The sequence below is a fragment of the Micromys minutus genome (genome assembly GCF_963924665.1).
Source record: "Micromys minutus genome assembly, chromosome: 1".
Lineage (NCBI taxonomy): Eukaryota > Metazoa > Chordata > Mammalia > Rodentia > Muridae > Micromys > Micromys minutus.
The window spans coordinates 215,108,113-215,123,199 of NC_137969.1; the positions used below are offsets into that span (position 1 = coordinate 215,108,113).

The 15,087-nt window shown below is 42.3% G+C and overlaps 1 protein-coding gene across 1 annotated transcript in view; it reads right to left on the reverse strand.

Moving 5' to 3' along the window:
- The window catches only part of MAP4K5 (mitogen-activated protein kinase kinase kinase kinase 5), an 86,026-nt gene that overhangs the window by 12,954 nt on the left and 57,985 nt on the right, over positions 1-15,087 (reverse strand). Inside the window, exons 16-26 of the mRNA XM_080942275.1 lie at positions 13,617-13,659; positions 12,984-13,137; positions 11,868-11,965; positions 11,312-11,353; positions 10,083-10,167; positions 8,952-9,031; positions 8,522-8,582; positions 4,379-4,493; positions 4,002-4,060; positions 2,367-2,470; positions 1,993-2,170 (exon numbers count right to left, since the gene is read on the reverse strand). Coding sequence (XP_080798401.1) covers positions 1,993-2,170; positions 2,367-2,470; positions 4,002-4,060; positions 4,379-4,493; positions 8,522-8,582; positions 8,952-9,031; positions 10,083-10,167; positions 11,312-11,353; positions 11,868-11,965; positions 12,984-13,137; positions 13,617-13,659 — 1,019 coding nt within the window. The remainder of the gene's footprint in view (positions 1-1,992; positions 2,171-2,366; positions 2,471-4,001; positions 4,061-4,378; positions 4,494-8,521; positions 8,583-8,951; positions 9,032-10,082; positions 10,168-11,311; positions 11,354-11,867; positions 11,966-12,983; positions 13,138-13,616; positions 13,660-15,087) is intronic.

The window sequence follows — 15,087 nt, forward strand, 5'->3', positions numbered from 1 at the left end:
GTTAGCTTCATTCTTATTCTTCCCTGTAGCGAGGTCCCTGCAGGGAGCTCAAGGTGGCCTGGCTAACTGTCCCCCTATCTTGGCCTCCTAAGTGCAGAGAGGACAGGCATGTGCCATCACGCCCAACGTTTTAATGGTCGAGTAATACACCACAGTGTAGAGGCATCATGTTTTCTTTACCTCTCCAGCTGCCGACATCAATCTAAGGTGATTTGTTACCTATCTTGGTTATTGTGGAGAATGTCAGAGTGAATACGTGTATGCAGCTCTCTTCCCAATATACTGGTTTTATTTTCTCTGGAAAAGAATACCCAATAGAGAAACCACTGGGCGATACAGTTCTTAGTCCAGCCTTAAAGGCTGTATGACCGAGTCCCTGTGCTCAGCCCCTTAGCATCCTCACACAGCTTGCTGCTGTTCTACCTTTGTGGAGACAGCTGTTGGAACAGGCATGAGATGGTATCTCTCAGCAGTTCTGACTTGCACAGCCCTATTAGTGACACTGGGTACTGTTCTCATTCGAAAATGTATTCTGGCCTGATTTTTCCAAACTTAAACTGTAAGAAAAACTTTCCTGTCCTTCCAGAGCATTCACTGAGACACTCATGATCTCATGATAAACTCTCATATTAACCAGCCAATCATAGAAGCTTTTATCCATGTCTGCAGAGCCAGCTACTGAGGGTGAAGGTGGAGAGAAAAGGTGGAGGGTAGGGATAAAAGGGAATGTTCCAGATTGAGATGCTAATAAAAAAATAAGACTATATTACAAAACACATTTAGAAAGCCCAAAGACAAACTGGTAAGACTTGAAATATAAAAAATTATTTATGTGTGTGCATGTTTGCCTATATAGGTGTCTGTGTATCACAGGCGTTGACTGGTGCTCCATGGAACTGAAACTACAGATGGCTGCGAGCTACTTTGGGGATGCTGGGAATCGAACCTGGGTCCTCTACAGGAGCAACCAGTTTTCAACCATGGTACTAGCTCTCCAACCCGTCAACAGCTCAGATTTTTAAATGTCAAGAATATTTAAAACTTCTTTACTGTGATGGTTTTTATATGCTCAGCCCTGGAAGTGGCACTATTAGGAAGTGTGGCCCTGTTAGAGTAGGTGTGGCTTTGTTGGAGTAGGTGTGTCACTGTGGGTGTGGGCTTTAAGACTCTCATCCTAGCTGCCTGGAAGACAGCAATCTGCTAGCGGCCCTCGGATGAAGAACTCTCAGCTTGGATGCTGCCATATTTCTGCCTTGATGATAATGGACTGAACCTCTGAATCTGTAAGCCAGCCCCAATTAAATGTTGTCCTTTACAAGACTTGCCTTGGCGTGGTGTCCACAGCAGTAAAACTCTAAGACATTCAGTAAAATGAACTTATTTAAAATTTCCTTAGGCAAGGGGGTAATGATTCTTGCTGTCAAGCTTGACAATCTGAGTTCAATTCCTAGAACTCACACAGTGGAAGGAGGTATAAACACACACACACACACACACACACACACACACACACACACAAACACACACACACACATACACACACAAACACACACACACACACACACACACACACACACACACAAAAAGAGAAAGAAAAGGCCCTTGGGTAGTCAGAGATCACAAATTATATGTAGAAAATTTCTTATTATTTAAAAATGTAGATAATTTTTTACTTAGAAAATTATGCTTATGTTAGTTTTATCTTTTAAATAATTTATTTGTATCTTATATTCACTGATGTTTTGCCTGCACGTGTGTCTTTATGATCATTGGATCCCCTGCAACAGATGCTACCAACAGGCATGAGCTGCCATGTCGGTGCTGGAAATCGAACCTGGGTCCTCTGAAGGAGCAGCCAGTGCTCTTAATCACTGAGCCATCTCTCCAGCCCCGACGGTATATTTTTATCAGAAGCCCACAATGGTTGAACTTAAGTCTCTGCCTCTGATACAGGTATAAGCATGAATATAACATACTGTGAAAAACACTCACCTGCACCAATTTCTGTAAACCAGGAAGATGCAGAATTCAAGTTGATTGTCTCAAACTGAACTACTTGGTTTGAGTCTGTGCCTTTGCTGATGGCTACACAGACCATGGGGTACTCCTGCTCCGGTGTCACCAGCATCTCAAAAACATTCAGTGGGCTTGGTAAAGGGAAATCAAAATGCTGCAACAAACAAACAAGAGAGACATGGCAATCTCCCGATCACGCTGCGCTGTATAAAGTCAGCTGAAAGGCTGTCCTCATCCTGCCTCGTTCTTAACTCTCAAGGGGCTGTCCCTAATAGTAACTACAGCTTTAGCCGACTGTAGTTATACACAGTGCTTTCTCAGGAAGGAAAATGTAAGAAAACCATATGTACCTTTATCAACATGAATTTCTGCATCGGTTCATACCACTGGAGCAGAACAATTCCAGACTGCAAAGCCCCGCAGAGGTATTTATGTCCCGTGTAAGGGTTTCTAACTGAAAGAAAGAAAGAAAACTCCTGGCCATATACACATCACTGAAGTTCTTTTGGTGAGAAATTATAATCAGGTAAAGTAACAACTGAACTATATTCACCTAAAAAAGCCTGACTTTTCTTTCTATACAGGGTCTCTCTGTGTAGCTCTGCCTGGTCTAGAACTTGCCTGGAACACACAGAGGCCCCTGTCTCTACCTCCCGAGTGCTGGGATTATAGATGTGCACTATTTCACTCAGCTTGTAACTTACTTTTTATTGAAGAAAGACAGTTGCTGGCATGAGGAAATCCCAGCAGCACGTGATATGAATCAACACATGTATTAATCCACCTTGCCAGACCACCCTTGACTCAAATCTACGAACATTCATATTGGTCTGTCTTTCCCCAGTGACTGCCACCAACCGTAACACACCATGATCCTGTGAGCGGCACTTGCTCTAAGTTCTGCAGAACTGCATCAGGGCTTAAGACTATCGGCTTCTAGACCTTTCTGAGCCACAGATCATGGGGTGACAGCAGACATGAATCTCATTAACTCTCTCTAGGAAGCTGATGTCAGGGTATGTCGTCACACACTGTGTCACATGCCAGTCATGCTGGTCTCACAGATGACATTATTTCGTGACAAATCACTTGGCTTGTGTAGGTACAAGGTTAAATCACCCAGTGATACATACGCATGAAGTGACACATGACTGTCTCCAGAGCACCCTGCGGATGAGTATCTTTAGTTCTACAGAGTGTCTTTTCATGAAGATAAATATTGATCAGACAAACAAGTAACTCCTGGACATTAGAAATTCAAGATTCGAAGAGATTGGGTCTAAATCTGATTCTAAGTTCTGTCACTCCCTGTGACACAGTCAGAATCAAGCACTGTTAAGGGTGTGACAGTTCTGCAGCAAGGCATGTGCCTCTGCTTCACACCTACCCTCTATCATTTCTCTTCCAGAAACACCATGTCTTACATTTAACAATGTAACTTAGGTGGGACCATCGACCCCAGATAATTTTAGTATGAGGGGCTGGCCATGCCACAAGGACTTACACTGTGACTTTGGGTGGGGGCTTTGACTCAGTGAGCGCCAGCTAATCACTAGACAGGTTTGAGATTAGCTGTGTGGGCAGTCTCATACTTTCATGATGGATCCCCAGTAAAAAGTCTGAATGCTTGAACCAACACCTGACCGGTAATGTTATGTGAGCTGCCACCCAGCCATAGAACAAGGGACAACAGGATGTCACAGTGCAGCAGCCCCATGCCTGGCAGCCACGCGCTCTGCCTCTTCCTCCTCTTCACACAGCTGATTCAATCTGTGCTCTAATCACAGCCGTGGACTTGTCAGTGACTTCTGGAGCCCTTCCAGCAACCGCTGAATGGGGGGCAATCTGGGGTTTGTGTGGGTGATGCTATCCATAGCCGGGTAAGCTCTGATACTGACTTCTCTGATTTATACTATGAGATTCCTCAAGTCATCTGAAAGATATTGAAAGTTCTAACCATCTAGTTTGAGAAGGCATTTACGTACCTATACAGCATTTGTGGCAGCCTTTTGTATCCGGAATCTTTGTTGTTAAGGCAAATTTTCTGAAAATATAAGACATCATGAATGGATCTGCTGTGGCACCCATATGGCAACATATGAACCACTATCCTGAACTCAAACAGGAAGAGGTTTGAGAAAAAAAATCACCCTGGACTCTGACTGTAGACTATGACTTTATAGAATAAAGATTTCGCTATAAAACTTCCATATATGGCTTTCATGTATAAATATGAATTATTTGTAGTCTGGATGACATGTAAATTTAGAAAAGAAAGCTGTTTCTCTAGACAAGGAACACTGGCAGCCTAAAATGAAGACAGACAGTCTCCCCACAGGAGGGTCTAAATGGTGCGCTGTACCTTGGCAGAATTCGGTCAGGAAACCTGTGGGTCTGAATGTGGGCGGCTAACCCTGGTTTCTTGGCTTGTTCAAACAAAGCAATTAGGTTGTGAGAGTAGAGCTGGAAGGTTTTTCCTGTGAAAAGAAAGGAATTACTTTTACTATAATACATTCTATTAGAAAAAGACAGTTTTCAAGTAAAAGAAAATGCAACTAGCCAGGCATGGTGGTGCAATGCCTTTAGTTCCAGGAATCAGGAGGCAGAGGCAGGTGGATCTCTGTAAGTTCAAGGCCTGCCCAATCTACACGGTGAGTTCCAGGACAGTCAGGGCTACATAGTAAAGCCCTGTCTCAAAAAACAAAACAACACAAAACAAAACTGCCAAAAAGAAAAGGAAGTACAATTACCTTCTAAGGTGACGAATCCAGTAAGGTTCAATGACCAAGCAAAACAGAAAAACATGCAAAAACACAACAAACAGACCTGGTTAGTATTATTTTGAAAGTGATGGGTAAACTTATTTTTAAGCAAGTGGATAATTCTGTTTAGACATGTTTGACAAATAGGTCATCTAGGAAGAAATAAATGTAATCTGTTTGATACTCGTGGAGAAAGAGAAACTGTTAAGCTTTGTGCACACGTGTAACAAGAGCACAGACAAACAGAAAACTGCAATGCAGTGCTTGTCTCTTTGGGACAGATTTATCTATCAGTAACCCATAGAATTACTCTCAGTTCAAACTGTGAATGAATTTTAAATGCACAGATTGTAATAAAAAAGTGAAACAAGGCAGTGCTATGAGCCCTAGCATAGTGATGCACACACACACACACAACACACACCTAGCATAGTGATGCACACACACACACACCTAGCATAGTGATGCACAGACCACACACACACACCTAGCATAGTGATGCACCACACACACCTAGCATAGTTTTGCAGGAAACAGGCAAACATCATCCGAGTCTAACAACACTTACCCCTTTTAGAAACACACCACACAGGCATTTATCCTCACAATTTCTGTTTTCTCAGAAGAGAAACGTTCTGGCCAACCTAGCACCTTTCTTTCCCCTGCACCTTCCTATTCACATGGACTTGCTCTGATACGTATGCTCTGTTTTAGGAGTGATTCTAACTGCATTATAGAAATGAATTACTCAAAAACCATTCTTTGCCTCCCATGTTATTTCATAATTTCACATAATGTGTACCATGTGTGGAAAAAAAAGCTATGTCTAGTGATAAAAGTGGCAGGAGTTACAGAGATATTATTCTACTGACAAAATTTAGACTGCTGTTCAGATGTGCAGAGGGAGGGGCTGGGGAACTGGAAGGCTCAGGCTTGAGAGGCCATGGAAGTTTCCATAGTGACGTTTCCTAGAGTATTCCTAAAGGATGAGGTTCTAGAGATCCTGAGAAAGCACAAGTGACCTGGGCAGTGCACTGGACTAGCTTCAAGGCTTTTCTCATTAGTGGGGACTATGACGGTCACACTGGTCTTGGTGTTGCCTGCTCCAGGAGGCAGCCACTGCCATCAGAGGGGCTGTATTCTTGGCTAAGCTTTCACATTCTCCTTGTCCAGAGAGTACTCAAGGGTTAAAGACAGGCAAGCCCCACACCATCTCAGGCAATGTGAGAGGCTACTGTGGCTCTGTGCTGGTCACCTCATCCCTGCTCCCAGAGGCCTGGCATTATCTCCGCCCCTGTGTCCAAGAAGCTGCTGTTGCTTGGGGGTGTGGATGGTTGTTGCACATCAGCTAGGGGCTGTACTGTCACCCTCGGCAACCTCACCTCTGATGTCATCACCAAGTCTCTCTCAGGAATTCCCTGACCATCTGTGGAAACACACACCCCACTCTGGCTCAGAGAACCCAGGCTCCTTCTGTGGCTCCATAAGGGTTTTTAAATAAGAAAAATAAGTGAATTAAGTTTTCTTAAAAAAAAATTAGAAGTCACTCAAATAGAATTGGGATTGTTTCTTTTCACAAGAGTAATATGTGAATATTTGCTTAAAAAAAAAAAGACAGACCAATCATAATTAAATCTAAAGAGATTAAGTACTCTTGAGAGTAGCAGTTCTCAACTGGTGGATTGCAACCCCTTTGGGGGATTGAATGACCCTTTCACAAGGGCCACCTAAAACCACCGGAAAACACATATATTTACATTATAACAGTAGCAAAATTATAGCTATGAAGTAGCAACAAAAATAATTTATGGTTCAAGGTCACCACAACATGAAAAACAGTATGTGGTAGTTAGAATAGGTATGGTGCTCAAAGATTCATGTGTTTGAATGCTTTGCCCATAGGGAGTGGTACTTATTAGGAGGTATGGTCTTGTAGGAGGAAGTGTGTCACTGTGGAGGTGGGCTCAGAGGTCTCAGAGAGACCTTCAGATGAAGATGTAGAACTCATGGCTCCTCTGGCACCATGCCTGCCTGCATGCTTCCATGCTTCCCTCCATGATGAGAATGGACCCCCAATTAAATGTTAGCCTTTATAAGAGTTACTTTGAACATGATGTCTCTTCACAGAAATAAAACCCTAACTAAGACACTGAAAGGGTCCCAGCATTGGCAAGGTTGAGAACCACTGCTTTAGAGGATCTCTGCTTTTTACAAGCCATTTATACACTAAGATTGTATTTTTCATAAACATTAGCTCAAATACAGATTCCTAAAGAATTTCTATCAGGGAGAAATAATAATTAGAAACCTTGTACTACAAATGAAATCAATCAGTTAGCCTCCAGGTACCTATGTAAGTCTAGTGTGTAAGAAATATTGTGGTGGTTTGACTAAGAATGGGTCCCATAGGCTCATATACTTGAAAGCTTAGTCATTAGGAAGCAGTGCTAATTGAAAGGATTAGAAGGATTGTTTGGTTTGGCCTTATTATCCATGCTAGCCTAGTCTCCTGGTTGTGGTCTGCAGCTTCTGATCTGGTACCTTCCCGTGTGGTACCATGCTCCTTGACACAATGACAATTGACTAAACCTCTGCAATTGTAAGGAAGACCCAAGTTGATTGCTTTCTTTTTATAAGAGTTGTTTTGGGGGCTGGAGAGATGGCTCAGAGGTTAAGAGCACTGACTGTTCTTCTAGAAGTCCTGAGTTCAATTCCCAGCAACCACATGGTGGCTCACAACCATCTGTAATGGGATCCGATGCCCTCTTCTGGTGAGTCTGAAGACAGCTATAGTGAACTCATGTACATTAAATAAAAAAAGTTTTGGTCATGGTGTCTCTTCACAGCTACAGAACAGTGATAAGATACTGGATAAGAAGAACTACAGGACAAAAGTTTAAAGATATGGTAATATATCCGATCCTTTTATTACCACCAGCTACCAAAATACTTCCAAAAATGCTAAACTCAGAATAGGTTGTTCTGGAATCACCATGTTTAGATAAGCATGTGTGCCTGTGTGTGTGCACCTGCGCATGCTGGTGTGTATGATCCGTGTGCTGAGTAGGCTAGAGATCAATGTTGAATGCTGTTCTCTAGTCAATGTCTGTCTGGTTTATGAGACAGGTTCTCTTCCTGGTCTGGCATTCACTTATCAGTCTAGGCTTGCTGATCAGTGAGCCCAGGGATCCTCCTGCCTCTGCCTCCTACTATTGGAATTACACCACACCTGGCTCTTTACATGGAGGCTGGGGCTAGAACACAGGTCCTCATGCTTGCTGGAAAGCACTCTACAGACTGAGCTCTACTGCCCCAGACCCCTGGATGAGAAGAGTTTAAAGCACCAGTCTAAGGGACTTTATACTGAGCCAGAACAACATTTGTATAAGACTTTATAATTCAGCACTGGGCTGTAATTTTACTTAACCCTCACAATAACCTGACGAGATCTTTGTTGTTGCTTTTTATTTTAATACATTTTTTGGTAATTAAGAATACTGAGCCTAAGAGTAGGTGGTTTGCTAAAGCTCATGGAGAAAGGAGGTCACTTGACTCTCTGCTTCTTCCAGCTACAAAGGGAGGCAGAGTGCAGTCAGCAATGGTAGACGTAAGGAAAGGGTCAGCACATCAGTACCATGTTTCCCTCCCTCCAGAAGACTGGATCCTTTCTCAGACAGCAGTCATACAGTATGTACTGAAGTTACATTTCTCTGCCTGCCTCTGGTTTTCACCACCATGCATACCTGATAAGGACATCAGTGTATTATTGATGACGTAGAGCCATGTACATTTCCGTGGAAATAACTGAAGGAAAGAAGAAGATTATTGAACAGTAAGGCATCCACTCTCTCCTCTCACCCTGCCCCCAGAGCCCCCAGAGGGAGGTGTTGCTGGATGTGACTCAGAGGCAGAGCGCCAGCTTCCCATGCACAGGGCCCTGGTTTGACCCCGAGCACCATGCAAAACAAAACACACAGTACTGAAAAGCTTTCTCTGTGAAAATTCCCAAAACTGTAAGAGGAAACACAACAACACTAACTGGAACACAGTACCATGTCACCCCTTTAAATATTTAAACCACAAAAAGCAAGACTACAGCCCATGCAGATGCCAAACTACGATACTTTTGTCCAATTTGCTCAAACTAATTTTTTAAGTTAAAATTCTTATTACCTGTTCCATAGTTGCTTCATGTAGCTCATTGAGATTCAATGTGTAAATACCATCTTCAGTTCCAAAAATAATATACTGATCTATAATAGCAAGTTACCAGAATTTATTACCATTTTCTGAAACCGTTTACTCAGATAAGGGCTATACATATTGGTATTTAGCATGAGTTGGCTACACATTCACAGTCATTTTCTAACATTCGGGCCACCACGTCTCTTCCCCACATTTTAAGAGTAAGTTTCTGCTGTGAAGACACACTCTGATGTTGTTACAGCGGTGCGTTTCTGTAAGTCACTCCAAATTCTCAGACAGCCATCACATATAAACCAGGACAAAGCACTAATAATGAACATATTTCTTGTTCAGGTGTTGGTTTTGAAATACTATTACCACTAAAAAGAACCAGAGTTTCTGGGAGGGAAGACTGATTCTTTCTCTGAGGAAAGACAGGAAAGTAAGGGACTATCCCCACGCTGAAGGACACAGGCACAGACATTCCCCACAAATCCTAGGAAGATGTAAAGTGTCAAAATGAGTCACAGTGATAGATGCACCTTGGACACGTGAACCAGTCCAAAAGGACTGATGTGGAATCTTAAACTGAAGGTTAGATTGGAGAAATTAAAATGGTGGAGGCAGTGAAACAGAAATAAGAATCAGGGTAAGTTTCCTGATTTTTTTTTTTTTTTTTTTTTTTGAGATACCGTCCCAGACTGGTCTTGAATTACAGCTTCCTCATGCAGGCCAACTTGTGCCCCCAAGCTAAGCTATGAGCATAAAACCCCTTTAATCCTAAATATTTTAGCAAGGTTCTTTTGTTGTTAACAACATTCTCCCTGCCTGTGGACCTCAAGGGCTCGCTGTGAATCTTCTCATTCTGATAAACAAAGAACACAACAGACGTGATGGCCCTTTAGCTTCCTCACAAGAACATTTCCTACACACTATTCAACTTAATGGTCTTTAATCAAAGCCTACCAACTCGCTTAGCTTGTCATAGGTCCCTATACCATTTAGTATCTAAGGTGATAATTTTAAAGTTAACAATTTCAATTACTAATTATAACCATCTTCCTACAATAAATATTTTATAGGAGGTATACACACACACACATAATTCAGAAATTGTACCTTTTGTATCAGGGTGTATCCAAGATGTTGCACAATTAATTTTCAAAGGGCAGCCATCAAATACTTTTGAAAAACATGCTCCCATCTTTATAAAGAAAGAAATATGGCTTATTTTATTATGTAATTTTAATATTTCTAGAAAACCATGCAATACCAAACTCTCTGAGGAAAGTTTGTGGTTTTACCTCAAAACAAAATACAAATTTTTAACACAGTTAAATTTTCTTCCCCGAGAGTCATGGTATTCCCTTTCTTTCCATTTTAGAGTCAATGGATCAAATCTACCAATCAACTACATATTTAGTGAGCTGAATGAGCTTTAAGTTAGTACTTCAGGACTAACATTATTAAAGTGAACTAACAGTTCATTTTCTTCAGCATCACTCAGTGGTAGCGCTGCAGAGTAACTCTAGGATTCACGCAGCAGACTAAAGACCGAGTTTGTATCTTCACTGCAGAGACTAAAGACTGAGTTTATGTCTGAGAGCAACTGAATCACTGCAGAGACTAAAGATGGAGTTTATGTCTGAGAGCAACTGAATCACTGCAGGGCACTCATGAGGCATCCTGTTCACATGATGAGCAGCACATCTTCCAGACACATCTCACCGGAAGATGACAAAGCTTGAATCCAAGCTTCCTTTTGTTTTCTATTGTGCATAGCTCAATGTAGGAATGGCTTCAGGGCAGAAGGACATTTACCACAGAGGGAAGGAGGCCCAGCATTAACATCAAAGTAAAATTTAAGCTGGTGTTTACATGTTGGTCTGAGAACCATGGCCAGGATTTATGAATTCTCAATTGTTTTTTGTTCTTGCTTTTCTCCTCTTTCTGCCTGCCCCTCTTCTTCCTCTCTCCCTGAACTTATCCCTCTGCCTCCTCCTCTCCTCCTCCTTCTTCTTGGATATCTGATTGCTCAGATGTAGTTTGGAACTCACCATGTGGGCCAGGCTGACTTTGAACCTATGATCTTCCTGCCTTAGTATTACAGAATGCTAAGATTATATATAGACCTGGTATTACATCCAGCTTGGTCTCCAAATTTTAATCATTCCACTCAAGTTGGGGTGTGTGATTCAGACTCCAGTACATTCATATCTACCCATAACTTCGAGTTTATAAAATTGCTTTAGTGGCTGAATGTACTCGACAGGAAATCTACTTCTACTGCTTCTAAAGAAATTAAAAAAAAAAAATCAGTAAATAGGTCTCATGAAAATAATCCTTACCAGCACTTTTGGGGTGGGTGGAAGGCCATTGATGGTTGGTTTCTGTGGGAAAAAAACCTTTTAAAGTAATTTTTAATCCTGTAAGAAACCCTAGGTTTAAAAATAACACATGAGCCACTTAGTTATTTCTGTTACTAAACATAAAATATTTGTTTTAAAATTATTTATGTATATAGATGTTTTGCCTGCATGTATATGTGTGCACTGTGTGTGTGCCTGCTTCCTGTGGAGGCCTGAAGAGTGTGTCATATCCCTAGGGACTAAAATGACAGATGGGTGAGACCTGTCACGTGGTAGGGGTGGGAACTGAACCCAGGACCTCTGGAAAAGCAGCCAGTGCTCTCAACTGCTGAGCCGTCTCTGTACATGTAAAAGAAACAGTCTTTGTGTTGTCTCCATGGCCCAAAACTTCTGAGCTCTAGTGATTGTTCTTCAGCCTCTGTGAAGCTGGGACAACAGCCCCCACCACCATGTTCAACTCCTGCTACTTGGGTTCTTATCCTTCATAAGAGAAGCTGTGAGTTATAGACGATGTCTGAGTACCCGCTGTACTCACAGGGAAGTCCCGCTTGTCCTTTTTCCGAGGTAACTGTGGAGCTTGTGCTGATCCCTCTGTATTTTCACTGATCAGTTTTGAAATACCGTCACCATTTCCTAAGGGAACCGTGGTTAAAGTTGAACGAGCACACAAAGGACATTCTGTGAAAAATAACCTCTCTTTGCCCCCATTACTTCCCTTCCTCTTGGGTGTTTGTGGGAGCATGTTGGTGTGTGGGAGCTTCTGTCAGATGAGTTAACTGATCGGTGCTGCCCTGCAGACCCTTAGGCTGCGCTGCATTCTTAGTGATGCTCTTAAGTTGTGACAAACACATTGTGAACACAAATAACATCTACCCCACTGACAGAAACTCACCTTTCCCAATGGAAATCAATCTGCGTGCTCAGTCCTAACTTAAGTATCACTCTCACAGCATATTAGACTGCCTCACACATGATCCAGACGCTAGTGTATTTGCCACTCCTTCTTCTCCTAGAATGCCTCAGCACGGGCCCTCCCTCCTGTAAGCTCTCGAAGCCCTTCCGCACCCTCCAGGAGCCCACCTCACTATTCACCTATCCTCATCTCTCTCAGAAACGTCAGGGCTCTGCGAAATAGTTATTATTTTAGGAAACACCACACACCTGTCATTCTTTTCTTCCCTCCATCCTATTAATCTTTTTAAAAATTAATTACAGAGATCGGTCTTACTATGTTGTTTAGACTGATTTCTGCCCCTGGAGTACTGGGGTGATAGGCAAGCATCACCACGTTCAGTCTTTTATAATGTTATATGTATATAGGTAAAACTTCACAGCTTCTACCCTCCTATAGGGCAGAAACACGGGTTCTTCCTCTGGATCCTATAATATTTACTAAGTGACCGAACGAGGTTGAAATGGTCCAAATCTTTTACAGTCCATTTGTGTACAATTAAAACACAGAAATGCAGGTCTGAACTGCAAAAGGACTGACTGAAGGGAAGAGACAGTCTTAGGTCCAGGAAGAGAACAGCCTTCCATCCCATCTATCTGACTCATCTAGATCACGGATGCTGGGAGGCTCTGCACTCCAGGGAGGCTCTGCACTCCAGGGAGGCTCTGCACTCCAGGGAGGCTGGGATGCTGCTCGTACCTATAGAGGATGTCTCCGCTACAGGAACACAACTTGGGCTACTCTGTCTCCTGAGGACTTGAGGTGCTCTAGTTTCCAGATCAGGGCAACGTTTGATGGTTGAGGATTTCTCTTCATCTGGGAGGCTTTCTTCAGGGTAACTGTTTATCCTTGGCTAATGACAAAAGGGTAAGAAAGTATTCTTTAAAAGGTCACAGTAACCTTCAGCAAAGTTCTCAAGTGAGTCACTGCCCAACTCAACTATGAATTTAACACGTGGGATTTAAAATGAGTCCCAACCCCAAATCATAAAACTTTTATAACCAATAAAGTTATGTAAGCAGTTGCCATATATTTAACAAGTAGAAACTGACAAAGACAATGACTTAATAAAGAATGGTTTGACTGAAATGTCAAACTAAAGTAATAAATGGTGGTGATAAATAAATTTTATATCTCTGTGCGGTCAAATGAGCAAATCTCTTTCTTTCTGGCATCTATTAAAGTATTTTATTTCACATAAAATCATCTTTGTAAAGTCCTTTCTATCTTCACCTTCTAAAGAAAATCAATAAACTTGAAAACAAAGTCAATTAAATTATTTTGAAAATGTAATTATATAAAGTTATTGTTTAAAATTCTTCAGCAGCTTACCTTAGGAGGTAGCGGAGGTGGTATTGCACGCTTAGAGGTTGATCTAATCAAAGAAAAAACTCAATTTAGATGGTCATACATGACTTGAACTTACACGACACTATCATACATGCACTGAGAGGTTTACATCCAGAGGCTCTGAGAGACAGACAGTGATGGCGACCTCCGACCTCACATTCTAAGGCTCTGTGAGAACAGCTACTGTGAAGTGGTACAAAGTCTTTTCCACTTCAGTTTGGCTGTCCTTAATGTGTAATTTAAATTAGAGTAAGCTTAGTGGAGAGGGAAATTCAGGCTTTGGGTGCAGCTCAGGGCAAAGCACATGGTTAATATGGACAGATCCCTGGCTGTGTTTCCCAGCAACAAAACAAACAAGCCAACCCTCCACCATCCTGAAGCCTGTGGAGACCTGCTTGGAACAGAACTTCCGAAAGGCAAGTGTGTGTTTGGAAGTGTGCAAGCCCCTTTGCTGGCAACAGGCAGTGTCCCAGACACAAGGGAACATATGGACCGTTTTTATAACTGTCGGTGCTGATGCCTGAGATGAGGTGGGTTTTACTTTGTCAAGAAATGTACTGACTGGAGCAAAGAACAGTGTATGGAACTGGGAGAGGTGACTCGTGCACAGGGACAGTGACACGGGGCACGCCACACTCAGCTACCTTCTTGCTGACCTTTTTGCTAAATGTGTTGTGTACAGAATCCATGTTATGCAGTATCCCTAAAGGATCGAAACTAATGAAAAGTGAATAAACAAAACCAGGTTGTGCAGTTACAAATAATTAAAAAGTAAAATCAAACCTCCCTCCCACCAAAGGTAGCGTATGATGCACATGCCTGCAATCCTAGCACCAAGAGGGCAGAGGCAAGATTGACCAGGGACTCAAGACCAGCCTGGGCTATGTGAGATCCTGCCTTCAAAACAACGACAACACAACAAAAACAACAAACAAACCAAAACCCAAATGTCACAAAAGCACACAAGAACAAACCAGCCAACAATGAGACTCAGAATTCTGGAGCCCATGGATGCATGTGCCGGCACGATTAACCCTCTGTTATGGGGTGTGGGGGAGGGGGCTGAGACCAGTGACAAAGAACACTTGGAAGACCCCCTGCATCAGAACTGTAGCTTAAGAGCTCCAGCTGACCAGCTGGCAGATCAAAGCCAGAGAGACAGTGACATGCTCCTGTATGCTTCCCCAGAGTTTTTCAGTGACGTAGGAACTAAAAGGGTCTTTAGATTCTGGTCACTAAGACTGTTGGCAGGGGTTGGCAAGCTTTTTGTAAGGGAACAGACCTGAAATACTGAACACTTCAGATGGCATATAGCAGGCACAGCTCTACCAATACAGAGTGAAAGCAGTTATAAACAGTACATAAAGTGGTTAATATGGTTGTGTCCCAATAAATCTCGAAACTGACATTAATTTCATGTAATTTTTCCATAACAAAACTTTATTATTTTATT